Source organism: Salvelinus fontinalis, chromosome 13, assembly GCF_029448725.1.
Source record: "Salvelinus fontinalis isolate EN_2023a chromosome 13, ASM2944872v1, whole genome shotgun sequence".
NCBI lineage: Eukaryota > Metazoa > Chordata > Actinopteri > Salmoniformes > Salmonidae > Salvelinus > Salvelinus fontinalis.
In genome coordinates, this window is record NC_074677.1 from 4,059,825 (window position 1) to 4,087,588 (window position 27,764).

Sequence of the window (27,764 nt, forward strand, 5' to 3'; positions counted from 1 at the left end):
CTCGTTTTAACAATAAATTATCAAGGTCACCCCCTCTCCTAGGGATGTAGAAAACAATGTAGAAAATAGTAAAAGTAAAGAAAACCCTGGAATGAATCAGTGTGTCCAAACTTTTGACTGGTACAGTATATAATTTCACATGTAAATAGCACTTTTCAGTAGTGCTGAAAGCATGCCATTACATGAGCGCAGCTCGAATCAATGAGCCCAATCAGTCCTCCATGACAACAAAATCATAAACAACAGAGTAGGGCTGGCTAATAAGTCCTATTCTTGAAGCTCAAGGGGTGTAACATTTATTGGAATGACTGGAATTCTGATGGACTTTGTTTTTTAATGTAAAGATATAATTTAATCGTAGTATTATATGTAGTAGAAAGCGATGGGTTAGAAGAAGCCTACATAACCAACCCATAAAGTAAAATGTAACATCCATATATGGCCAGCTATGTAAACTTTAACAATGATTTATGCTGCAATAGATGTCATTCAATTGATAACATACATTTTTGTCTTCTTCGAATGCCTCTTAAGGGGAAAGTAATCTAAAAGTAACGGAATGTAATCAGATTAGGCTACTGAGTTTGGGTAATTCAAAAGTTACGTAACTGATTACAATTGTATACAGGTAACTAGTAACTGTAACGGATTACTTTTATAAGGTAACCTACCCAACCCTGTTCAGGACTATAGTTTAATTACAAAACAATATATGAACTATTTTAGCCTACTCTTTGCTTCCAGTGTGAAACAAAATGCCATTGTATACCAGACCTGCAGTCTTGGCTTGCCCTGTAATGGAGGTGACAAATTCCGACTATTAGCAGGTGATTAGATGAGAAGCTGCGTGGAAACAACGTGATGCACAAAGGTGAAGGTAGCGGTCCTGCTGCTGGGTTGTTACCCTCCTACGGCCTCCTCCACCTTTTCCTGATGTACTGGCCTGTCTCCTGGTAGCGCCTCCATGCTCTGGACACTACACTGACAGACACAGCAAACCTTCTTGCCACAGCTCGCATTGATGTGCCATCCTGGATGAGCTGCACTACCTGAGCCACTTGTGTGGGTTGTAGACTCCGTCTCATGCTACCACTAGAGTGAAAGCACCGCCAGCATTCAAAAGTGACCAAAACATCAGCCAGGAAGCATAGGAACTGAGAAGTGGTCTGTGGTCACCACCTGCAGAATCACTCCTTTATTGGGGGTGTCTTGCTAATTGCCTATAATTTCCATCCACCTTTTGTCTATTCCATTTGCACAACAGCATGTGAAATTTATTGTCAATCAGTGTTGCTTCCTAAGTGGACAGTTTGATTTCACAGAAGTGTGATTGACTTGGAGTTACATTGTGTTGTTTAAGTGTTCCCTTTATTTTTTTGAGCAGTGTATTTTTTGAGGCAGTATCCTAGTTAGATCATGTTGCTACAGGTTAGTATCACCCCAATCACCATATATATTTTTTGAGGCAGTATCCTAGTTAGATCATGTTGCTACAGGTTAGTATCACCCCAATCACCATATATATTTCTTTCTTAAAATGACGTGGAAACAATGTTGATCCAACCAGTTTGTGCCCATTGGGCTGACTCTACCCATGAGACGAAGAGGCTCTTGCATATCATTTGAAACTTCTGTTTTACTGTTGATGATTTAACTTCATTGTGATATTTGTTATTAAAAAAGTATAATTTGTTGACCAAATTGCATCTCTCTTTACTTTTTGAATAAAACATACTGTTTGTTTGTAGAATGAGTGTATGGAGTGTAATCCCTGTGGATTTGGAAATTATAAATTCTCCTGAGTAGAATGGACCCACCTTTTTACTGCGACATCAACATACAGAGAATTGTGTATGGTGCAATATGTATGTCCAACATGAAAAAACGCAATTGGATTTAAGCTGATTGGCCACTCTTTAAGGGCTGCAAAATGAGCAGCGACACTCCTTGGTGTATACATTCTGTGGATCTGGAAAATAGAAGTGCTCCTGAGTAGAATCCCCCCCTCTCCCTATTGCGACACAATGTAAAGGAAAATGTGTACGGTGCAATATGTCTATTATAAAAAACATACTGAACACCGTGCAATACAAATGGGCTGATTAATGGGATTTAAAAGTTGTTTTTTTCAAGTTGATTAGTATAATAATGATAATAATGATTATTATTGTTAATAATATTAATAGTAGCATATTTTTTTAAATATTTATATTACTGTTGTTACCATGATAACTATCTAGTAATCATTAATTAATGCAGTTAACAATAACGTCACTGTTATATTATTTGTGCTATAAAGGCGATAAACTTTTTTCCTTTTTTCATATTGTTAAACCAAATGCTTGGTCTGCTAACGTTTCTAGATTATGTCACGAATTTCAACCACTTGTATAATTTTCTACATGCATTGTGTAGTGGAGCTGCATAAGTGTTGCTCTCCACTTTCTGGAGGACAGAGTTTTAAAATCAGTGGAATTAGAGTTTGTTAGCTAAAGAGATGGAGAAAACACCTGTCTCCGGATTATATCTTCAAAACTAAGGGCAACCGTGGTATGGCATTCCTGACACGTCCATCATGCATGATGATGTAGTGGGGCCTTTCAGACCTCTCCAGTGTCAGCTCTACAGGTGGAGATGGGGAGATGTTATCCATTACAGAAGGCAACAGCTGGCAATAAACTATCGGGTTAACTTACAGGGCATGGGGTGTGTAACGGCAGTCTATTTCGTCCTCCTCATCGGATGAGGATAGGCGAGAAGGATCGGAGGACCAATTAACAGCGTGGTAAGATTCCATGATTTAATAACAAGAAAACTAGACAAAATACAAAACAACAAACGTACTAACCGTCACAGTCCCGTGTGGCACAAACACTGACACAGGAAACAACCACCCACAAAATCCCAACACAAAACAAGCCACCTATATATGATTCTCAATCAGGGACAATGATTGACAGCTGCCTCTGATTGAGAACCATATTAGGCTGAACACAGAAACAGACAAACTAGACACACAACATAGAATGCCCACCCAGCTCACGTCCCGACCAACACTAAAACAAGCAAAACACATAAGAACTCTGGTCAGGACGTGACAGGGTGTCTCACCCCACGAGGCATGTTGGGAACGTGGACAGAATAAAAGCTTTGGATGGGTGGGTTATAACCAGGCGAGGAAAATGGGATTATATGGCAGAGTTTAACCCCACGGTACCCATCCCTGTGAGTCCACCATGGCTACACCCACCTACAGTACTTCATTTACAAGTGTTGGAGAGAGTACGGAAAGACAGGGAGGGAGTTGATCCATCTGAGTTATTTAAAAGACACCTGGATACTGTATATCAGGATTTAATGCCCATACATACACTGAGTGTACAAAATATTAAGAACACTTGCTCTTTCCATGACAGACTGACCAGGTAAATCCAGGTGAAAGCTATAATCCCTTATTGATATCACTTGTTAAATCCACTTGAATCCGTGTAGATGAAGGGAAGGAGACAGGTTAAAGAAGGATTTTTAAGCCTTCAGACAATTGAAACATGGGTCGTGTGTGTGTGTGCCATTCAGGGGGTGAATGGACAAGACAAAGTATTCAAGTGCCTTTGAACGAGGTATGGTAGTAGGTGCCAGGTGCACCACTTTGTGTCAAGAACTGCAACGCTGCTGGATTTTTCACGCTCGGCAGTTTCCTGTGTGTATCAAGAATGGTCCACCACCCAAAGGACATGCAGTGGTGGGAAGCATTGGAGTCAGCATGGGCCAACATCCCTGTGGAATGCTTTTGACACTTTGTAGAGTCTATACCCCTGACGAATTGAGGCTGTTCTGAGGGCAAAAGGAGGTGGAGGGTGCAACTCAATATTAGGAAAGTGTTCTTAATGTTTTGTACACTCATGAACAGGTCAGACTGGGTCAGCCTTTGTTGTTCAGGAAAGTGGGGTGGCAGTCAGGAAACGTATTACCGACCACATGGCTGTATACACGGCAGAGCTGAGGGCCGTACTGTTGGCCTTGCAGTGGCTGGAGGAAGTCATGCCAAAAATAATAGTTATATATAATGGTGTAAAGTAACTAAGTAAAAATACTTTAAAGTATTACTTAAATAGTTTTTTGGAGGTGTCTGTACTTTACTATTTATATTTTTGACTACTTTTACTTTTACTTCACTACATTCCTAAAGAAAATAATTTTTACTCCATACATTTTCACTGACACCCAAAAGTATTTGTTACATTTCAAATTCTTAACTGGACAGAAAAACAATGGTCCAATTCACACAATATCAAGAGAACATCCCTGGTCATCCCTACTGCCTCTGATCTGGAGGACTCACTAAACAGAGAACATCCCTGGTCATTCCTACTGCCTCTGATCTGGTGGACTCACTAAACAGAGAACATCCCTGGTCATCCCTACTGCCTCTGATCTGGAGGACTCACTAAACAGAGAACATACCTGGTCATCCCTACTGCCTCTGATCTGGTGGACTCACTGAACAGAGAACATCCCTGGTCATCCCTACTGCCTCTGATCTGGAGGACTCACTAAACAGAGAACATCCCTGGTCATCCCTACTGCCTCTGATCTGGAGGACTCACTAAACAGAGAACATCCCTGGTCATCCCTACTGCCTCTGATCTGGAGGACTCACTAAACAGAGAACATCCCTGGTCATCCCTACTGCCTCTGATCTGGAGGACTCACTAAACAGAGAACATCCCTGGTCATCCCTACTGCCTCTGATCTGGAGGACTCACTAAACAGAGAACATCCCTGGTCATCCCTACTGCCTCTGATCTGGAGGACTCACTAAACAGAGAACATCCCTGGTCATCCCTACTGCCTCTGATCTGGAGGACTCACTAAACAGAGAACATCCCTGGTCATCCCTACTGCCTCTGATCTGGAGGACTCACTAAACAGAGAACATCCCTGGTCATCCCTAGTGCCTCTGATCTGGAGGACTCACTAAACAGAGAACATCCCTGGTCATCCCTACTGCCTCTGATCTGGAGGACTCACTAAACAGAGAACATCCCTCGTCATCCCTACTGCCTCTGATCTGGAGGACTCACTAAACAGAGAACATCCCTGGTCATTCCTACTGCCTCTGATCTGGTGGACTCACTAAACAGAGAACATCCCTGGTCATCGCTACTGCCTCTGATCTGGAGGACTCACTAAACAGAGAACATCCCTGGTCATCGCTACTGCCTCTGATCTGGAGGACTCACTAAACAGAGAACATACCTGGTCATCCCTACTGCCTCTGATCTGGAGGACTCACTAAACAGAGAACATTCCTGGTCATCCCTACTGCCTCTGATCTGGTGGACTCACTAAACAGAGAACATTCCTGGTCATCCCTACTGCCTCTGATCTGGTGGACTCACTAAACAGAGAACATTCCTGGTCATCCCTACTGCCTCTGATCTGGTGGACTCACTAAACAGAGAACATCCCTGGTCATCCCTACTGCCTCTGATCTGATGGAATCACTAAACACAAATGCTTAGTTTGTAAATTATGCCTGAGTTTTGGAGTGTGCCCATCGCTATCCGTAAATTAAAAAAAACTGTGAAAATGGCGCTGTCTGGTTTGCTTAATATAAGGAATTTGAAATTATTTCTACTTTTACTTTTGATACTTAAGTATATTTAAAACCATTAAAAAAAAAAAATTTAAACTTATTTTACAGGGTGACTTTCACTTGAGGCATTTTCTATTATGGTATCTTTGCTTTTACTCAACTATGACAAATTGGGTACTTTTTCCACCACTAATAAGTTGCATGAACTCACTCTGTGTGTAATAATTGTTATGATTACCCCATCTCTGTACCCGACACATACAATTATCTGTAAGGTCCCTCAGTCAAGCAGTGAATTTTAAACACAGATTCAACCACAAAGATCAGGGAGGTTTTCCAATGCCTCGCAAAGGGCACCTATTGGTAGATGGGTAAAAATTAAAAATTAAAAAAAGGAGACATTGAATATGTCTTTGAGCATGGTGGAGTTATAAATTATGCTTGGATGGTGTATCAATACACCCAGTTACTACAAAGATACAGGCGTCCTTCCTAACTCAGTTGCCAGAGAGGAAGGAAACTGCTCAAGGGATTTGACCATGAGGACAACAGTGATTTTAAAACAGTTACAGAGTTTAATGGCTGTGATAGTAGAAAACTGAGGATGGATCAACAACATTGTAGTTACTCCACAATACTAACCTAAATTACAGAGTGAAAAGAATGAAGCCTCTAAAGAACATACATTTTCCAAAACATGCATCCTGTTTGCAATAAGGTACTAAAGTAATATTGCAAAGAAATGTACTTTTTGTCCTGAATACAAAGCATTATGTTTGGAGCAAATCCAACATGGAGTACCACTCTTCATATTTTCAAGCATGGTGGTGGCTGCATCATGTTATGGATATGCTCATCATCGGCAAGGACTAAGGAGATTTTTTTCTGGGATAAAAATAAAACGGAATAGAGCTAAGCACAGGCAAAATCCTAGAGGAAAACCTGGTTCAGTCTGCTTTCAACAGGGAGACAGTCACCTTTCAGCAGGACAGTAACCTAAAACACGAGACCAAATATACACTGGAGTTGCTTACCAAGATGAGATTGAATGTTCCTGAGTGGCCTAGTTAGTTGTGACCTAAATCGGCTTGAAGAACTATGGCAAGACTTTAAAATGTCTGTCTAGCAATGATCAACAACCAACTTGACAGAGCTTGAAAAAGAATAATGGGCAAATATTGTACAATCCAGGTGTGCAACACTTTAGAGACTTACTCCAAAAGAATCACAACTCTAACCTCAGCTAAACGTGATTCTTAACACCTTTTTTTCAGCACTGAGCAGTTTTCAGGTCTGCTGAGCACAAACTTGAATGACATTCTGTGGAACTTCCGGCGCGCATTTACTGTGAACACTGAGGCTGTACCCCCTTTAAGTTACAGTTTTACTGTGAACACTGAGGCTGTACCCCCTTTAAGTTACAGTTTTAACAGTGGCCAAGTAGGTAACTGTGGCTATTTGATCAGAATGTAAACCTACCGTCAACAATGGAGAAAAATGCATCCCATGAAATGTTAACATGGAAATAGCTGTTCTGTCACTCAGTCTACAGTAGCAGCAAATGTGTGGTGTTCAATGTAGGCCTACATTCCATGAGACTATTGAAGAAAAAACATGCAGGGCTTGACATTTAGCAGTTTATCCACTTGTCCATCAGACAATGTGACTGAAAATGTTGTGTTTGATGCAAGAAACCACTTTACAAAATAAAAATGCACTATCATTCCCATAACATTATTGGCTACTTAGCTTATTCAAGACAGTCTGAAAATACAAAGCTGCCTGCCCCCTTACGACATAATAAAAGCTCTTCACCGGACTTCAAAGATGGCTAGAAATGCACAGGCTTTGTGCTCTTGTAGGAAGCAACCACTCCTCCATAGACATTAGCTATAACTAGGTTAATAACTCACTAACTAGCAAAGAATATGAACAAAAGTGCACACATGGGAACATGCAGCTCTCGCTTTGATAGTTTAATTTTTAAATGCAAATCTACTTTTGCTATATACACAGCAGTTCAAAGTGAATGGCTATTTGCATATAGGCCTACTGCAGCTCTGATTGGTTATGGCTCACTGGTCTGTGTAGAGTAGGTGGACGAGTCATGCCTGTCAATGCAATAGAATCCTACTCCCATGCTGCTCAGCCTACAAGAAAATCTTCTGCAGTTAGTATGCAAAACTAAATCGTGCATAGTTCATTTTCTTTCGGTATGTTACATTGAAAGTGGCTAATATTGCGTTGACTCAAGCACAATTCCCACAGTAGAGTGAAACGTTGATAGTGTTAAGTAAAGAAGTGGAAAACTCTAGTTCACTCTTGTGCTTCTCTGCTTGGGCTGATATTTCCTCTCTATTAGAGGGAACATCACTCAGGGGCTTGAACACTTTTCTGAATCAAGATATAGTACAGTTTTTATTAATAAAAAATACAAATAAAAAATCTTGCACTTTGGCATTAAATTAAATCCATTTTAAATCCTAAATTTGTAACAAAATGTTGAAAAAGTCAAGGGGTGTGTATACATCCGGAAGGCAATGTACATCAAATCATGTGTAGCACATAAGATCAAGCGCATCAATCAAAGTACAATTTAAATTAAGGGACAGATTAAAAAAATAAAAAAAATAATCAAAAGTAGAGAGAGGGGTTGGGTAGACGATATGAACCCACCTAACTGAAACCATTTCATTGTTGCATCATAAAAATTTACACAGTGCTCTTTGGGTAATGCTAAACAAAACACAACATCCAAATAAATACATAAATCTCAACATTTTCAAAGTAAAGTTGCAACCTTCATATAAAGACGCCGGTAACGGCACATTCTACGCAACCATCCCATCCCGTAAGATCACAGATTCTCTCTAACACCAAGATCTTCATTCTTACTTGCTCACGTACAGAAACAAGCACAATTGTGGAGGGCAGGGTGAATAATGCAACTTCTCCAAATGTACACAACTTCCACATGACTAAGTAAACTAAAAGGTTTTCATCAACCAGGTCTTATGAGGTATAACAATATCCTTGAGTATCTACACATATATGTGAATGTCAGTAAATAGCAAAACACATTCATATGACTAATAATAACAATAATAGATTTGCTTCATATAGCTAGCTTTTCTAATACAGAATCTCCAAGTCGCTTTAAAAACAAAACAATTCAGGCAGCTGGCAGTTCATTGGAGATGGTCTTCCACAGATAGATAATGATGCCGTTCAATAAAGGAGTAGCTTGAGTGGTGGTGGCGTCAATGGTACAGCCAGGGAGGGAGAAACATCAGTCAGACAGGCCAGGAGCTTTTCATCAGGCACTTCTGTCGTTGAAGTTCACAGTTACGGCTCTGTATAGGCTGGATCATTCACCACCGAAAGTGTAACACCCACCTGGGTCATCCTTCGGCAGCTATAAGAGCCTGAGAGACCACCACAGTTTGGCAGTTATCCTATGAGGCAAGCCTCTGTCATCCCCTACCAGCATAGTCCCCATCCTTCCAGAAAACGAGGCAGTTGGATCAAACATCCGGTACATCATTCAAGTTTAGAATTACCAGCTAGCCAAGATAAGTAAAGACTTGCCATAGTCAGTCCTACGAACAAAATATTGTAGCTCAACAGGTTATCAAAACACCCCAAAAATAAAAATGTAATTAAACACAAGAAAATCCCATAAAAATAACAAAGATGGGCACAGTCTCAAAGTTAAAGTACTTCTAGAACAACGTGACAGTGACCCTATTTTTTGATCAAGTAAACAAACAAAAAAATACAGGAAAAACTATAATACACAAATTCATACAGTACCAGTCAAAAGTTTGGACACAACATTCAAGGGTTTTTCTTTATTTTTACTATTTTCTACATTGTAGAATAATAGTGAAGACATCAAAAATATGAAATAACACATATGGAATCATGTAGTAACCAAAAAAGTGTTAAACAAATCAAAATACATTTTATATGGGAGATCATTTAAAGTAGCCACCTTGGTATTCTCTCAACCAGCTTCATGAGGTAGTCACCTGGAATTCATTTCAATTAACAGGTGTGCCTTGTTGAAAGTTAATTTGTGGAATTTCTTAACTTCTTAATGCGTTTGAGCCAATCAGCTGTGTTGTGACAGAAGATAGCCCTATTTGGGCTATCAATATTACGGCAAGAACAGCTCAAATAAGCAAAGAGAAACGACAGGCCATCATTACTTTAAGACATGAAGGTCAGTTAATCTGGAATGTTTCAAACGTTGAAAGTTTCTTCAAGTGCAGTCGCAAAAACCATCAAGCGCTATGATGAAACTGGCTCTCATGAGGACCGCCACAGGAAAGGAAGACCCGGAGTTACCTCTGCTGCAGAGGATAAGTTCCTTAGAGTTACCAGCCTCAGAAATAGCTTCACAGAGTTCAAGTAACAGTCACATCTAAACAACTGTTCAGAGGAGACTACGTGAATTAGGCCTTCATGGATGAATTGCTGCAAAGAAACCACTACTAAAGGACACCAAGAAGAAGAGACTTGCTTGGACCAAGAAACACAAGCAATTAGACCAGTGGAAATCTGTCCTTTGGTCTGATGAGTACAAATGTGAGATTTTTGGTTCCAACCACCGTGTCTTTGTGAGACGCAGAGTAGGTGAACGGATGATCTCCGCATGTGTTGTTCCCACTGTGAAGCATGGAGGAAGAGGTGTAATGGTGTGGGGGTGCTTTGCTGGTGACACTGTCTGATTTACTTAGAATTCAAGGCACACTTAACCAGCATGGCTACCACAGCATTCTGCAGCGATACGCCATCCCATCTGGTTTGCGCTTAGTGGGACTATTATTTGTTTTTCAACAGGACAATGACCCAATACACCTCCAGGCTGTGTAAGGGCTATTTGACTAAGGAGAGTGATGGAGTGCTGCATCAGATGACCTGGCCTCCACAATCACCTGATCTCAACCCAATCGAGATGGTTTTGGATGAGTTGGACCGCAGAGTAAAGGAAAAGCTGCCAACAAGTGCTCAGCATATGTGGGAACTCATTCAAGAGGGTTGGAAAAGCATTCCAGGTAAAGCTCTTTGAGAGAATGCCAAGAGTGTGCAAAGCTGTCATCCAGGAAAAGGGTGGCTACTTTGAAGAATCTCAAATATAAAGTATATTTAGATTTGTTTAACACTTTTTTTGGTTACCACATGATTTCATAATTTTGATGTCTTCACTAATATTCTACAATGTAGAAAATAGTCCAAAAAAAATAACAAAAAAAAATGGAATGAATAGGTGTCCAAACTTTTTACAGGAACTGTATGTACATAATTAATCTAGACAAAGTGACAACATTGAAAGTAAGTGAAATGATTGTTGCACATCTGGATCTGTCAGGTGCAGACGACCGTGAAGTACTAGAGAGAGGTCAGAGACTAGCACAAGCCTTAGTCCTGCTCCTGTGTCATCACAGCAATGCCCACCTGAGCATGTCGGATGGTGCGTCCATGGAGCTTGTACCCATCATGCTTCACCACAGCAACGGTGCCAGGCTCCCATCCCTCAGCAGGAGTGTGGCACACTATCTCGTGCTGGTAAGGGTCGTATTTAGCCCCAACAGGGCTCATCTTCATAAGACCGTGCTTTGTGAAGACCCCCTGCAGTCTGTCCTTGATCTGGGCCAGTCTCTGGTCCTCCTCCCCCTGCAGGTTTCCTGTCGTCTGCTTCAACAGGTCAGCTACCTCCACCAGGTCACGGCAGAAACTCTGGATCCCTGTAGGAGTGGAGCGGTAGGGAAGAGGGATTACAACTGCACAAAGTAGGAGGACCATACTTGGTATGGGTCAGAGATATCAGGGTAGGAGGACAAAACATCTCACCAAACAGCTTGGCGTCTTGAACAAACTTCTGAGTTCTTCTTCGAACGTTGTCAGAGTCAGCCATGACTCTTTTGTATCTTTCCTATAATACAATACAGCTTCGGTGAAAAAAAATAAATAAAATAAATAAATTTATATATACACAGATTCCGATGTTGACGCACTAAACAAGTTCTCAAACTCATTCCACATAGGGCTGAGTGTCTGTGAATTTTTGCTCTTCCCTTGTGCTTGATTGATGAAATAAAGTCACTAATTAATAAGGAACTCCCCTCAACTGGTTGTCTAGGTCTTCATTAAAAAGGAAAACCCCAAAACCTGCAGACACTAAGCCAGGGATTTTCAACTAGATTCAGCCGAGGGACACCAGTTGGGGAACCCTGCACTAGGCCCTCCGTGGAATGAGTTGGACACCCCTGCAATGAACCATTCACACCAACTATGGTGTGTTTCCCCCCCCCCACTTTCCTCCAAAATTCGCATAATGTCACCAACACTGCTGCGGTCATTCTCTGTGGCAATATGTTGTTCAAAGTGGCTGGAGAGGACACAATAATGAGAGAAAAATCATATACCACTGGAAAAACAATATGATAAGGCAAACATTAGGTTAAGCTTTACTATACTTTTATCATTTTATAGGATGAATCATGAAAGGTGCTTGGCCACGTTTCATTCAGTCCACCCCATTTATTACGCGAGAAAATGCAAAACCGGCACCTGTCGTCATTCCACGCAAAAATGCTGACCATCATGACGCTTGCTGCTTACAGTTCTCTTTCCATCTGATTAAAGAGATGCAGTCCAGACAGGCTAGGCCTGTTATAGGAAACTTTCTGAAAGGACATAGAGAATTAGCAAACCCACCCACCTAAAAGGACCCGTCAATCAAAGCCGCCTGTAGTGCATCTCACTCAGACATAAGAAAATTACATTTCTCCTTTTCCAAATATGGATTAAAAACCTTGCCTTAGCTTCAAATACTTGCTGTACCATATCAAAAACTAGTCTACATCATAGTATAATGCTAAATCAATGTAGCCTATCATACAAACTGACAAGGAAAGTTTTAAGGGGGAGGTATAGAGACAGCCGTGATACAGGCTATATGAAGATGAAATTGCCAACCATTACAAAATAGAAAAGCATGCAACCTGTCCACAGCCCAGCGATCGGCCGCCGATCCACAGCCCAGCGATCGGCCGCCGATCCACAGCCCAGCGATCGGCCGCCGATCCACAGCCCAGCGATCGGCCGCCGATCCACAGCCCAGCGATCGGCCGCCGATCCACAGCCCAGCGATCGGCCGCCGATCCACAGCCCAGCGATCGGCCGTCGATCCACAGCCCAACGATCGGCCGTCGATCCACAGCCCAACGATCGGCCGTCGATCCACAGCCCAACGATCGGCCGTCGATCCACAGCCCAACGATCGGCCGTCGATCCACAGCCCAACGATCGGCCGTCGATCCACAGCCCAACGATCGGCCGTCGATCCACAGCCCAACGATCGGCCGTCGATCCACAGCCCAACGATCGGCCGTCGATCCACAGCCCAACGATCGGCCGTCGATCCACAGCCCAACGATCGGCCGTCGATCCACAGCCCAACGATCGGCCGTCGATCCACAGCCCAACGATCGGCCGTCGATCCACAGCCCAACGATCGGCCGTCGATCCACAGCCCAACGATCGGCCGTCGATCCACAGCCCAACGATCGGCCGTCGATCCACAGCCCAACGATCGGCCGTCGATCCACAGCCCAACGATCGGCCGTCGATCCACAGCCCAACGATCGGCCGTCGATCCACAGCCCAACGATCGGCCGTTGATCCATGTTTGTGAAGCAATGGGTAGTTATGTTGACACTACATTTTTAATTAAAGTAGAGTGCTTTATCTAAATCTGTGCAACCACTTATTGATAAGGGTTAAATCTGGCAGATATTTACTCAGCCTATAGCACAGATTCACTTTAGCAGACCATATAATACATATATATACAGTTGAAGTCAGAAGTTTACATATACCTTAGCCAAATACATTTAAACTCAGTTTTTCACAATTCCTGACATTTAATCCTAGTAAAAATTCCGTCTTAGGCCATTTAGGATCACCACTTCATTTTAAGAATGTAAAATGTCAGAATAAAAGCAGAGAGAATGATTTATTTCAGCTTTTATTTCTTTCATCACATTCCAAGTGGGTCAGAAGTGTACATGCACTCAATTAGTATTTGGTAGCATTGCCTTTAAATTGTTTAACTTGGGTCAAAACGTTTTGGGTAGCCTTCCACAACCTTCCCACAATAAGTTGGGTGAATTTTGGCCCATTCCTCTAAGTGTATGCAAACTTCCGACTTCAACTGTAGTTTGAAACTTATTTCAAGCAATTTTTTAAAACTATATATAGGCTACCAGGCATAGAAGCATAGATCGATACCCTTAATTGCTAAATGGCTATAAAATAGGCGACAGCGTTGGCAATGAACTGGCGGGGTAGTTTGAATGGGTGAGAACAGCGTGATCCCATTGGCTAAACTTGACACATTGCAAATGTGTCAAGAGAGAACTGTCAGAGAGAAATGTATTATTTTATTCACACAAAGAATCCCCAGACCTATCAGTGGCAGTGTGCGTTATTTTGGTCAACAGCTTATTTTCGCATGCGAAAAGACACAAAAATCCAACCTGTATAAATAATTGACAGATTGCGGCAGGACGATATTTTGCAATTGGTGTGAACGACACCATAAACAAGACGTGCTCATAAATATTTTTATAGACTAATTGTTCGGACAAAAAGAACGGACTTTGTGAGAAAGGGCCTCTCACCATTGAGGCTCTTACCGTAAGCTCCCTGACCTGCTCCTCCAGCTTGCTGGCTCTCATCTCCAGCAGTCTCACATTGGTCCCCGCATGGCTGGAGTCATCTGTGGTGTCATCACCATGGCAATCATCACCTGCTCCCCACTGCTTTGCTGCTGTGCTGTAGAGGCCAATCACGGCGCTGGAATTAAAAATATTGAAGAGAAGAAATGTTCAGAATATCGGCCTCAATAGATTTTTTTACTTTGTGCCGTAATATTATTAGTAGCAATCAGGGCAAACCCGTAAAAACCCTTTATGTATGTTCCCCCAAGTACATCATGTGAAAGAATTTGCTGTTCAAACTATTTCCTTCTGAACAACATTTGACCCCTTAAAATCCTACTTAAATGTGGCTGAGCGCCAACATCTCACTTCTGTGGGATTTGTAACAGAGCTCAGGCTATAACCACTAACTAACTCAGGATCCCTTAAGCCTAGATCTTTGAGAAGAATGACAGTAAAAGATTTTGACAGAGCGTGGGTGTAAACATAGAAGTGTAAACTAGAGCAGTACCAATAAGTGCTTCATGCTTATCTAACACACTCTTATTCTAGTTCAAATAAACTGTTTAAAACAATAGATTCTAGATACAAGGATTGCCATATATGCAGTGCTATGTGAGGCATGATGCTTCAACTCAACATTGACTGAGAGACTGGAATTCAATCAAACCCGCCACAGCAAGGTTTACAATCTCTTGTTTACAAAGTATTGGCCTCGGCAAGGCAAAGTAAATATCAGCTAGCTAGTTAGCTAGCTAAATCAGTGGTAGCTAGCTAGTTAATGATAACAAGTTATCTAGTACTTGAACCAGTATCTGGGCAGAGGAGGAGACGATGAATATGACGAGTCTTGTCTCAAGCCCAGTTAGCTACCATTAATTTTGACATTAGACAGCACTGCAAGCGTTATGTCATATGTTTGTTACTCACCAAATATGGAGTTTCACTGAGCAACTATAGTAATTTACTGCTGTCACACCCAGTATGTACTATTGGTACTATACAGACAACTGGTAACTGACAAAAAACAAGGTCAAATTATGACGTCAATGATCTTAAAGTCAGAAAGTCGGAGCCTTAGAAAGATGCCCGAGTATCTGACTTGGAATTCTGGGTTGGATGAACGTTCAAAGCGATTTTCCCCAATATTTTCTGAGTTTCCAGTTGTCTTGAACACACTGAAGTTGCAGATATCCGAGTTTTCCCCAGTATTTCCTGAGTTTCCAGTTGTCTTGAACACACTGAAGTTGCAGATATCCGAGTTTTCCCCAGTATTTCCTGAGTTTCCAGTTGTCTTGAACACACTGAAGTTGCAGATATCCGAGTTGTTTTAAATGCAGCAATAATACCAGCGGAAAAAAAATCGGACATGATTGTACCACTAAGTTGAGAAATATGGACAGGAATTGTAGCAGTTTCTTGTTGTATTTGTCACAATTTAGTCCTAATCAACGCAAAGTTCTGTCAAAGTCACCACACAATTTGTTGATGTAGCCAAGTTTAAATGTAAGCCTAAAATATTATCAGGTTATTAGCCTACAGCTTAGTGAAAATGACATTAGTGTTGGCTTACATTTGACTGAAAGATGTCAGCCAGCTTGTTGGCTCTTTTCTCAACCCTTGCACCTGGCTATCAGGGAGATTTCAGGAAGGTTGTGGTTGTTTTTACTTGATGATAAACCACTTATTGTGGTGACTTTGACACAGGGAACATATCTGATTCAATATTTTGGCACTTGTTTCCCACATATAAAAGTGGTGGATTTAACCAGTGGTGTATAGTACTTTAGCAGATCACATATATAGATATATATTTATTTTAAACTTCGTGCCGTAATATTATTAGTAGCAATCAGGGCAAACGCGTAATATATATACACTGCTCAAAAAAATAAAGAGAACACTTAAACAACACAATGTATCTCCAAGTCAATCACACTTCTGTGAAATCAAACTGTCCACTTAGGAAGCAACACTGATTGACAATAAATTTAATTAACATGCTGTTGTGCAAATGGAATACACAAAAGGTGGATGGAAATTATAGGCAATTAGCAAGACGCCCCCAATAAAGGAGTGGTTCTGCAGGTGGTGACCACAGACCACTTCTCAGTTCCTATGCTTCCTGGCTGATGTTTTGGTCACTTTTGAATGCTGGCGGTGCTTTCACTCTAGTGGTAGCATGAGACGGAGTCTACAACCCACACAAGTGGCTCAGGTAGTGCAACAAAGCCAACACCTTTCCTTCCAGTTCTCTGCTGCCAATGACTGGAATGAATTTTAAAAATCGCTGAAGTTGAAGACACATCTCCCTCACTAACGTTAAACATCAGCTATCTGAGCAGCTAACCGATCGCTGCAGCTGTACAAAGCCCATCTGTAAATAGCCCATCCAATCTACCCAACTCATACCCATATTGTTTTTATTTACTTTTTTTGCACACCAGTATTTCTATATGCACATCATCATCTGCACATCTATCACTCCAGTGTTAATTTGCTAAATTGTAATTACTTCGCTACTATGGCCTATTTATTGCCTTACCTCCTCACGCCATTTGCACACACTGTATATAGACTTTTTTCCTATTGTGTTATTGACTGTATGTTTGTTTATCCCATGTGTAACTCTGTGTTGTTGTTTGTGCACGGTTTTGTTTTATCTTGGCCAGGTCGCAGTTGTAAATGAGAACTTGTTCTCAGCTGGCCAACCTGGTTAAATAAAGGTGAAATAAAATAAAAAATAAATATGTGATGTGATTTGTTAGACAACACTGGGGAGTTTCTGCTGTTTGATGAGTTCATTGGTAAATTTCAGGGTAATATTACTCAGAGAGAATATATGAAGGTTTACAAAGCAATTCCACTTCCTATACTTGGGACTTATTAAGAACACTTTATTATATTATGAGGTTGTTCCCACTTTCCAAGTTCACAAACAAATGACTTGAACCTTTTGGACAGAAAAAAAAATCAACAATAAGTGGATGCAATTGGCAATTAATTAAGTAATTTTGGTGATAATAATTCAATATATTGCTATGGAAGTGACCAACCCATGCTATGGTCAAAAGCAACTACCTTTACCCTTAATTGTCCCGTTATCCCAAAAGTTAAAGTAATTTATATAAAAAAAAAATCTTCCATCTACCCCGTTAATGATTTCTTGCACAAAAGGTTCAATTTTGACAAAATGCCTTGTGCTTTTTGTTCCTCTGACTCAGAATCTATAGAGCATTTTTGTCATGCCGCCATTCTAGTAAACTATGGATTGAAATTCATGAATGGTTGTGTATAAATTCTCCAAATCTACCTATGTTTACATTTGATGATGTTGAAAGGCATTATGCTTGTCCTTGTAATTCCTTGTAAATCATTATTATTTTTCTTAAACAGTATTATTCTCTGGTGTTTTATTATTTAATTGTTTCATTGTAGTCACATGAATGTCCCTGTATTGATGTGTAATAATGGTATTATTGTTGGAGAAAAAAATATATAAATCTATCTAGTTAGTGACAGCTAGCTAGCACACCGCGTCGCCAACGCCTGCTGTGTACCGGAGTCAGTGTCCTCCGCTCCCGCCTACCGAACATCTTCCCTCGATGTCGCTAACAGAACTGCAGGAAAACATTGCCCCACGGGCGGAGGACACTACCGGTGTGTACTAGCTACTGTTGTCGCCCCCGCCTCTTCTTCTGTGGGGTTTATCGGCTGTTGGCATCCGACGTTATGGTGCATTGCCACCTCCTGTACGGGAGCGCCCCTGCCTCCCGCCCACGTACTGGTGCCATGGTGTACACATTTACCAATAGAAGTATAAAGATGGGTTCCTGCAGATGTAGGCTGGACAATAGAACGAGTCAAAATTCACCCAATGGCAAAAGAGCATTGGCTAAGATGGAACACTAGCGCGAGCCCATAGCAAATTCACATTTACATTTAAGTCATTTAGCAGACAAATGAATGGAATCGAACGTTCTGTTTTGACTGGAGTGACGCTTAGAATTTAATTTAGCCTAAATGGCACCAAAATATATATCCCTTTTTATTCTGTTCTTAGGACAAAAAAGAAAAATAACAATTCGTGAAGAAAGTAAACATCCGCACCTCGATGGTACCAAGTGTGCTTATGTCTGCATAACGAGGAAGTAGGGGGGGGGGGCGGGTGGGAACTTTTGACTATTTCTGGTTTAGCGATGATGACAGCAGAGTACGCTGTCCAACCTTACGTAATTAGAAAGAGGAGGTTATCTTGATTAAAATGGTGTCCGACTTGAAAAACATTCATAATATACACATTGCGAGATATTTGGCGAAATATACCAGCATGCCTCTCCATAGGAAAACAATGGGGTGAGCTCAGCGTTCCAAGGGCAAAAGGTATTTTGGGGCTTGCGTTCGATGACAACCGAGTACGCTGCGCATCCTTACACAATTAGAAAGAGGAGATTCTTATGATTAAAATGGTGTACAATTTGAAAAAATCTAAATATACTGATTGCGAGATATTTGGCAAAATAGAGAGCCATACCTATATTTCCCTATAGGAAACAATGGGACGACAGAGTTCTATGAGTAATTTTGTGTTGTTTACATTTGAACTACCAACAACGTGGGCAGGTCTCATTGCCAACAATAGCAAAGCAGGCATTGTGACATAGTACAATAAGGCTGGGAATAGAAAGTTCGGTAGGCGAGTTGGTGCCACGGTGCTCAATAGAACTAACAGAGCTGGCAGGGTGAAAAAGGCCCTAAAATAAGGCATATTTTTTAATGATTACTTAAATTACGGCAAGCAGCTGGGACATGTGGTAATATTACGAAACTGGCCTCATCGGCTGATGAAATGAACTACTTTTTAATCAGAAAAAAAGTATTGTTAAAAATGTCATGACACTGATGTTTTTCTGATAAAAGCTAGTTCATTTCATCAGCCGATGAGGCCAGTTTCGTAATATTACCACAAGTCCCAAAAATGTCATGACACTGATGTTTTTCTGATAAAAACTAGTTCATTTCATCAGCCGATGAGGCCAGTTTCGTAATATTACCACAAGTTCCAGCTGCTTGTTTTGAAATAATCACGAAAAAATAGGCCTTAGTTTAGGTCATTTTTCAGCCTGCCAGTTCCTGTGCCACCAACTCGCCTTCCGAACTTTCTATTCCAGCCTAGGATCGCCCCGAATTGCGGGCTGCAGTTCCACCCTTCTCGAATACAGCGTTTATAGGTCAGAAAGAATCTGGAGACAACTCCGCCACATCTCCATTTGTCTTATCACCACACCAAACGAGTACCTTGGGAAAACGGATCCCCCCTTTGTATATTCAAGGTCAGAATACGTGCTTAACTAGGGCCTGAATTCCCCCCTAGCTAACGTTAGCTAACTAGCTAACACTGGCTAGTTTGTTGAAAGTGTTGTCTTTACTTTACCGTTTGCACTGTATTTTAAATGGCTAGAGGAGTAGCTATATGTTGCCAATACTCACCTGCAATCATTCGACAAGAGGAGTTGTAATCTGCCGACGCAGTTTAGATTTTTCCGAGCCGAGAAAAAACAACGTATGGCCATATTTTTTAGATTCCGTTAAAATTCACTGCAGCGGAAGTTTAGGCCAGCCAACTGGTCGTCACTAGTTACCACAGCCACAACATCCCAAACCCCGCCTATTTCTACAATTTATCAATTTATATTTAAAATATAAATTGATTAACATTGATAACCTTAAATGGAGCCCAAAACATTAGTTTTCATAAATGTTTACGATATTTTGGCTGTGCAATATAGAGGAAACCAGCCGTTCGAGTTTTCTTCCTTTGGGCTTTTATGGCGGAGTGCAAACCCGATGGTGCATTACCGCCACCTGCTGGATTGGGGTGTGGTAGCGACTGGGACTTGGTTCTTACTGTTTATATTCTAGTTAGGAAAAGTATTAACGCTTTGAGGATGTCTTCATCAGACTGTTGGACATAGCGGCTCTGGAGCTCGCCAGCTTTTTCCCATTTGCTGGTTAAATCGACTGTTCATTTATACCTCAGTGGAGGAGGTTGCCCTTGTCCCGCCTCTTCTTCTCTGGGGTTTATTGGCAGATTACACAACCTATAATATGTATTGCCACCAGCTACTGTAAAAGGGCAGTGAACGTGAAAAATATAACACCCATTGTGGGAAAAGATGACATACCACAAACACCAAAATAGACATCAAATACAAAACCCATCCCACTCTTTCAGCCCAAAACACGTCCCTACAGAGGCTCAGGAGCCTGCGAGTGCGGAACAGTATTCCTTGCAAGGCATTGGCTGTGAATCTCCAAAAACTTTCCGTGACAGAGCCACTAATCTTACAGAATACAAATGTAAAATTGTTTTATTAATATATGCTTGGCCATCAAATATTATCTCTCTCTGATGAAAAAGACAGACAATATCAATGAACAGCTTTTATGTACAATACAAATAACATAAAGTGCAAAAGTAATTAAAAGTAAAAGGCTCATTACACTGAGAAACAGTCAGTGAATTACGTAATAAGGAAACGTCTTTTAGTCATTAGTCTCACATTACAATAACTATTTGGTTTTATACAGGTGTCATTCTGTCGTTTTTTTCTGTCTGTTGTCCAGCTGCACCAAATTGTTAAATCAAGATCTGAAATAGTGTTTCATATACATGAACAGTCGTTTCCTCTCCCTCTCTGACCAGCTTACTGTATGTGTTCTGAAGTTAGTTACTTTCAAAGCGGATACAGCATAGAACTGTATTTCAGCATCTCCTTTAGGCTACTATTCCAACAACAAACTCACAATCGATACGTTCTATTTCCCTTTATTATCCTTTCGTGCAGATATGTGCATAATGTGAGTATGCATATTCAACCTCTGCAAACCAATCAACTCTCAACATCTCAAGTCCAGCCCTCAGATGTATTCACGTGGAATCCCCATAACATATCCTCTTCCACAGTCTGAAGGAACAACAGTACCACGTGCAACACAAGCGATTACTGAATCACAAAACAAGTGTCATGCCACAGATTGAACATTCAGCGTTTCCTAGTGAAATTGGGCTTTGAGTGAGGTTCTACAACAATTCCAGGAGATTCAGTGTCTCGTCTTCCCCAGTCACACGTTTCTCAGCTCAGCGATGTGCAGTAAATGTTGAGCTCTCAAGAGGGGAGTGGAAAAGTTGAGAATGGAGTGCCTGCTTCCCCTCTTTCAAATCAGCTCCAACATGTTCCAAGACAAGAATTAGACTGTCCATCTGCATGAGCATTGTCTTTCTAAGTCCCCTTCTTCGACTCCCATTCCTGAAAAACAGGACACTCATGTAGTGTTGGTACATAAAGTAAACATATGGGGGCTGACATTGCTGTATGTTTGTTAGTCTGAACTCTGATTTCATTACTGAACATTGAGACACAGTGCTACTTGAGAAAACAGGTACAGTTGAAGTCGGAAGTTTACATACACCGTAGCCAAATACATTTAAACTAATTTTCTCACAATTCCTGACATTTAATCTGAGTAAAAATTCCATGTCTTAGGTCAGTTAGGATCACCACTTTATTTTAAGAATGTGAAATGTCAGAATAATAGTAGAGAGAATGATACATTTCAGCTTTTATTTCTTTCATCACATTCCCAGTGGGTCAGAGGTTTACATACTCTCAATTAGTATTTGGTAGCATTGCCTTTAAATTGTTTAAGTTGGGTCAAACGTTTCGGGTAGCCTTCCACAAGCTTTCCACGATAAGTTGTGTGAATTTTGGCCCATTCCTCCTGACAGAGCTGGTGTAACGGAGTCAGGTTTGTAGGCTTCCTTCCTCACACACGGTTTTTCAGTTCTGCCCACAAATTGTCTATAGGATTGAGGTCAGGGCTTTGTGATGGCCACTCCAATACCTTGACTTTGTTGTCCATAAGCCATTTTGCCACAACTTTGAAAGTATACTTGGGGTCTTTGTCCATTTGGAAGACCCATTTGCGACCAAGCGTTAACTTCCTGACTGATGTCTTGAGATGTTGCTTCAATATATATATCAACATAATTTTCCTGCCTCATGGTGCCATCTATTTTGTGAAGTGCACCAGTCCCTCCTGCAGCAAAGCACCCCAACAACATGATGCTGCTACCCCTGTGCTTCACGGTTGGGATGGTGTTCTTGGCTTGCAAGCCTCCCGCTTTTTCCTCCAAAACATAATGATGGTCATTATGGCCAAACAGTTCTATTGTTATTTCATCAGACCAGAGGACATTTCTCCAAAAATTATGATCTTTGTCCCCATGTGCAGTTGCAAACCGTAGTCTGGCTTTTTAATGGCGGTTTTGGAGCAGTGGCTTTTTCCTTGCTGAGTTTCAGGTTATGTTGATATAGCACTCGTTTTTACTGTGGATATAGATACTTTGCACCTGTTTCCTCCAGCATCTTCACAAGGTCCTTTGCTGTTGTTCTGGGATTGATTTGCACTTTTCACACCAAAGTACGTTCATCTCTAAGGGACAGGACGTGTCTCCTCCCTGAGCGGTATGACGGCTGCGTGGTCCCATGGTGTTTATACTTGCGTACTATTGTTTGTACTGAGGAACGTGGTACCTTCAGGCGTTTGGAAATTGCTCTCAAGGATGAACCAGACTTGTGGAGGTCTACAATTGTTTTTCTGAGGTCTTGGCTGATTTCTTTTGATTTTCCAATGATGTCAAGCAAAGAGGCACTGAGTTTGAAGGTAGGCCTTGAAATACATCCACAGGTACACCTACAATTGACTCAAATTATGTCAATTAGCCTATCAGAACCTTCTAAACCCATGACATAATTTTCTGGAATTTTCCAAGCTGTTTAAAGGCACAATCAACTTATTGTATGTAATCTTCTGACCCACTGGAATTGTGATACAGTGAATTATAAGTGAAATTATCTGTCTGTAAACAATTGTTGGAAAAATTACTTGTGTCATGCACGAAGTAGATGTCCTAACCGACTTGCCAAAATTATAGTTTGTTAACAAGAAATTTGTGGAGTGGTTGAAAAACGAGTTTTAATGACTCCAACCTAAGTGTATGTAAAGTTCCGACTTCAACTGTACATCAGGTCAATGGGTGCCTTGGATCTTGTTTAATGACTGCCTACCTTGGCTTTCTGCATGACATTCCCTCTGCTAGATGCATAGATGGATAGGGGACGCTTCCGCATCTCAGCAGCACAGTTTACTGGCATGGATGCCTCACTGTATAGATGATCAACTTTACTGATCTGGACAATGTTGAGAATATCTGTTAATGGGTAAAAACTCTAAAAGACAATAAAACATGGTCTAAAATTGAAACAGTTGTTTGTGATGTAGTAGGAGATAAAGCAGCCAGGCACCTTTCTGGGGGGTTTGCTCTCTGTGGGCGGCCCCAGCACCCCTCCAGCCAGCGACTTCTTTAGATTCTCCTTCACCTCAGTGAGACGCAGCTCCAGGTCCACCCGCTCCCCTTCCTTCCCTCTGCAGTTCTCCTCCAGCTGGGCAAAACGCTTCTCCAGCTGCTTCTGCTGCTTACCTGACCACAGTCACAAACACGCATTCATTTGTTAGGTTACATGGCGCCTCAATAAGTCTGAGTGAAGAATTCCTATACTGTGGCCAAGCTGTAGGTGGCGCCAGTAATCTACACAAAAAAACATGCTCTCTTTTTAAAAGGATAGTCAATACAAGACTGTGTTTTATTGTCTTACCTGTAGCGTCCTTCAGTTGTTCCTTCACCTCTTTCCTCTCATTGCGTAATATAAGCAGGGCACTTTTGAGGACCTCTCGCTCCTTCTCCATCTCATCTTTCTCCTTCAGGTACCTCCTGGCATCGTCCTCTGCTCGTGTTTTACCATACTTCCCTGATATATGCTGATTCACATCTAAGGCAGACAAACAACGAAAATACATTCTGAGTGGTCACATTTGTAAATAATATAGGTTTATTCTAGGCATACTCTGAAAAGATGAGATCATGTCAAATTCCCCCCTCTCTTCCCAACATCACACACAACAGTCTTGGCTGACTTACTGGAGCAGTGTCTCTTTATGGTGACTAGGGAGTCCACCTTCTCAGTCTCTCTGCTGCTAGAGACAGAAGAGTGGTGTTTCACCTGAGCTCCTGGTCTGGGCCCCTGCTCCTCTGGCTGCTGTGGAGGGAAGAGCAGGAAAGGGTATGGTAGAGCAGGAAAGGGTATGGTGGTAGAGCAGGAAAGGGTATGGTAGAGCAGGAAAGGGTATGGTGGTAGAGCAGGAAAGGGTATGGTAGAGCAGGAAAGGGTATGGTAGAGCAGGAAAGGGTATGGTAGAGCAGGAAAGGGTATGGTGGTAGAGCAGGAAAGGGTATGGTAGAGCAGGAACGGGTATGGTGGTAGAGCAGGAAAGGGTATGATGGTAGAGCAGGAAAGGGTATGGTGGTAGAGCAGGAAAGGGTATGGTGGTAGAGCAGGAAAGGGTATGGTGGTAGAGCAGGAAAGGGTATGGTGGTAGAGCAGGAAAGGGTATGGTGGTAGAGCAGGAAAGGGTATGGTGGTAGAGCAGGAAAGGGTATGGTGGTAGAGCAGGAAAGGGTATGGTAGAGCAGGAAAGGGTATGGTGGTAGAGCAGGAAAGGGTATGGTGGTAGAGCAGGAAAGGGTATGGTGGTAGAGCAGGAAAGGGTATGGTGGTAGAGCAGGAAAGGGTATGGTAGAGCAGGAAAGGGTATGGTGGTAGAGCAGGAAAGGGTATGGTGGTAGAGCAGGAAAGGGTATGGTGGTAGAGCAGGAAAGGGTATGGTAGAGCAGGAAAGGGTATGGTGGTAGAGCAGGAAAGGGTATGGTAGAGCAGGAAAGGGTATGGTGGTAGAGCAGGAAAGGGTATGGTGGTAGAGCAGGAAAGGGTATGGTGGTAGAGCAGGAAAGGGTATGGTGGTAGAGCAAGAAAGGGTATGGTGGTAGAGCAGGAAAGGGTATGGTGGTAGAGCAGGAAAGGGTATGGTGGTAGAGCAGGAAAGGGTATGGTAGAGCAGGAACGGGTATGGTGGTAGAGCAGGAAAGGGTATGGTGGTAGAGCAGGAAAGGGTATGGTAGAGCAGGAAAGGGTATGGTGGTAGAGCAGGAAAGGGTATGGTAGAGCAGGAAAGGGTATGGTGGTAGAGCAGGAAAGGGTATGGTAGAGCAGGAAAGGGTATGGTGGTAGAGCAGGAAAGGGTATGGTAGAGCAGGAAAGGGTATGGTGGTAGAGCAGGAAAGGGTATGGTGGTAGAGCAGGAAAGGGTATGGTGGTAGAGCAGGAAAGGGTATGGTGGTAGAGCAGGAAAGGGTATGGTGGTAGAGCAGGAAAGGGTATGGTGGTAGAGCAGGAAAGGGTATGGTGGTAGAGCAGGAAAGGGTATGGTAGAGCAGGAACGGGTATGGTGGTAGAGCAGGAAAGGGTATGGTGGTAGAGCAGGAAAGGGTATGGTGGTAGAGCAGGAAAGGGTATGGTGGTAGAGCAGGAAAGGGAAGGGCAGAGCAGAGAAGGGAAGAGGAAGGAGATAGAGATGAGGGAGGAGAGAGTAATACTACAGATGAACTCACTAATGTGTGGTATGTAATGTGTGGTATTGCAAAACTTACTGTTTGAGAAACTAGACCACAAGTTAAATAAACTAACCACTTCAAGTTGAGTAAACTGGAATTTGAGAAATGTATCACAAAGTATAACAGTCAAATAGTGAAAGCTGGATTTAGACACATTTTGGGAAGTAAAGAAAAGCCTCGACACAGTTGGATATGATTCATATTTCCCCTCAAAGAGTCATGAGTTTTCCCAAACACGTCAGGGCTGTGTGAGACCTCTGTACTACTTTTTTCCCCTCACATGACCTTCGTCTTGGACTGTAAAGTAAATGCACCACCCCGCCTCATAGAATTAACTCAAAAAGAAATAACTGTAGCGACTGTGTGTTTAAAAATGTGGATATCGACTTTGCCACTTCAGCACGCTTTTGTGGCACAGTCAATTTCCACGCAGGTCTACGGGCCAGAAGATTCACCGACCACCACAGATGAGCTCCCTCTCCCTGCCTGTTTCAGTATACTACAATCAGAGTCGTCTGCAGACAATGATCAGCTAGGGGGGAATCAGATTTTCAACATTTTGATGCCATATCTACAATTATATAAAACACACGCAACAAACTTTCCACCAACAGGTTTCTGTGTCAATGCACCACACAACCAATAAACAAAGCATACAGTCTTCGGTTTCCGTTTTCAACAACATAATACATAGATTATGTCAATCTCGACAAACAGAAAATACATCCCTCCCTACCTTGTAGATTTACCCAGTATCGAAGGCTTGGCTTGACAATCTCAGAATGTCATTAAACATTTGTGTTTTGTAACAGATGTCTTTTTCCATTCATCAATTGGCCGCTAAACAGTTTGGATTGATTTTAGTTGTCAGTTTAAAAAATAAGTATATACACAAAGATTTTTTTAAAGAGACCGGGATTGCACAATAAAGTCGGAGACTTATTTCCATTGCGGTCTTTTTTGGTTACTACATGACTCCATGTGTGTTATTTCATAGTTTTGATGTCTTCACTATTATTCTACAATGTAGAAAATAGTAAAAAAATAAAGAAAAACCCTTGAATGAGTTGGTGTCCAAACATTTGACTTGTACTGTATAAATAAAGGAAGAGAAGCTTAGGCCTAACCACACACACACAGAGACAGAGAGAGAGACAGAGAGAGAGACAGAGAGAGAGACAGAGAGAGAGACAGAGAGAGAGACAGAGAGAGAGACAGAGAGAGACAGAGAGAGACAGAGAGAGAGACAGAGAGAGAGACAGAGAGAGACAGAGAGAGACAGAGAGAGACAGAGAGAGACAGAGAGAGACAGAGAGAGAGAGAGAGAGACAGAGAGAGAGAGAGAGAGAGAGAGAGAGAGAGAGAGAGAGTTAAGTGTCAAAAGTATACATCATTTCAAATTCCATATATCAAGCAAACCAGATGGCACGATATTCTTGTTTTTTTTTTTAGCCAGGGGCACACCCCAACATTCAGACATAATTTACAAATGAAGCATGTGTGTTTAGTGAGTCCGCCAGATCAGAGGCAGTAGATGACCAGGGATGTTCTCTTGATAAGTGTGTGAATTGGACCATTGTCCTGTCCTGCTAAGCATTCAAAATGTAATGAGTACATTTCGTTTTCAGAAAATGTTTGGAGTAAAAGAAAAACATTATAAATAGTAAAGTTATATAAAAAGTAAAGTACTTTCAGAGCACATCCCTGGAGTGTCGTCTATACCCTCCCACATACCCACAGAGGAGCCTATCGGCATTCAGCAGGCCTTCAGAATGCTGTAGAATTAAAATCCCTTTGACTCCTACTCCCTGATTCTGTGGAGAGATATGGGAGTATATAGGAACAGATCATTCATCAACTGGAT

At 41.8% G+C, this 27,764-nt stretch overlaps 3 protein-coding genes across 8 annotated transcripts in view; all 3 read right to left on the reverse strand.

The window, feature by feature from the left end:
• Positions 1-10,792: 10,792 nt before the first annotated feature.
• On the reverse strand, positions 10,793-19,961 carry grpel2 (GrpE-like 2, mitochondrial). The gene is made up of 4 exons (XM_055941466.1): positions 19,819-19,961; positions 14,305-14,464; positions 11,456-11,537; positions 10,793-11,349 (listed from the first exon to the last, which is right to left on the reverse strand). The coding sequence occupies exons 1-4, from the start codon at positions 19,899-19,901 to the stop codon at positions 11,024-11,026; spliced, it is 651 nt and encodes a 216-aa protein (XP_055797441.1). The 5' UTR covers positions 19,902-19,961; the 3' UTR covers positions 10,793-11,023.
• Positions 11,589-14,298, reverse strand: LOC129867956 (uncharacterized). 2 transcript variants are annotated; one of them, XM_055941465.1, is made up of 3 exons: positions 12,610-14,298; positions 12,176-12,291; positions 11,589-11,993 (listed from the first exon to the last, which is right to left on the reverse strand). In XM_055941465.1, the coding sequence occupies exons 1-2, from the start codon at positions 13,291-13,293 to the stop codon at positions 12,223-12,225; spliced, it is 753 nt and encodes a 250-aa protein (XP_055797440.1). In that variant the 5' UTR covers positions 13,294-14,298; the 3' UTR covers positions 11,589-11,993; positions 12,176-12,222. The 2 variants fall into 2 exon arrangements, with proteins under 2 accessions (XP_055797440.1, XP_055797439.1); XM_055941464.1 differs by having other exon boundaries at positions 11,589-12,291.
• A 720-nt stretch (positions 19,962-20,681) lies between the features above and the next one.
• afap1l1b (actin filament associated protein 1-like 1b) overlaps positions 20,682-27,764 on the reverse strand; it is a 34,156-nt gene continuing 27,073 nt past the window's right edge. For 4 of the 5 annotated variants that reach the window (XM_055941469.1, XM_055941470.1, XM_055941471.1 and 1 more), the window contains exons 14-18: positions 24,371-24,488; positions 24,048-24,221; positions 23,697-23,872; positions 23,460-23,582; positions 20,682-21,638 (exon numbers count right to left, since the gene is read on the reverse strand). In XM_055941469.1, the coding sequence (XP_055797444.1) occupies positions 21,612-21,638; positions 23,460-23,582; positions 23,697-23,872; positions 24,048-24,221; positions 24,371-24,488 (618 nt within the window). In that variant the 3' untranslated portion in view covers positions 20,682-21,611. The remainder of the gene's footprint in view (positions 21,639-23,459; positions 23,583-23,696; positions 23,873-24,047; positions 24,222-24,370; positions 24,489-27,764) is intronic. The other variant, XM_055941468.1, reaches the window with a different exon arrangement.

Coding starts and splice junctions, on each gene's coding strand:
- LOC129867956 (XM_055941465.1), bottom strand. CDS start 13,293: ATGGATCAACGGCCGATCGTTGGGCTGTGGATCGACGGCCGATCGTTG. Junction 12,292..12,609: donor GATCGCTGGGCTGTGGACAG/GTTGCATGCTTT, acceptor ATGTCCTTTCAG/AAAGTTTCCTATAACAGGCC.
- grpel2 (XM_055941466.1), bottom strand. CDS start 19,901: ATGGCCATACGTTGTTTTTTCTCGGCTCGGAAAAATCTAAACTGCGTC. Junction 11,538..14,304: donor AGCAGGTCAGGGAGCTTACG/GTAAGAGCCTCA, acceptor ATTGTATTATAG/GAAAGATACAAAAGAGTCAT. Junction 11,350..11,455: donor TCAAGACGCCAAGCTGTTTG/GTGAGATGTTTT, acceptor CCACTCCTACAG/GGATCCAGAGTTTCTGCCGT.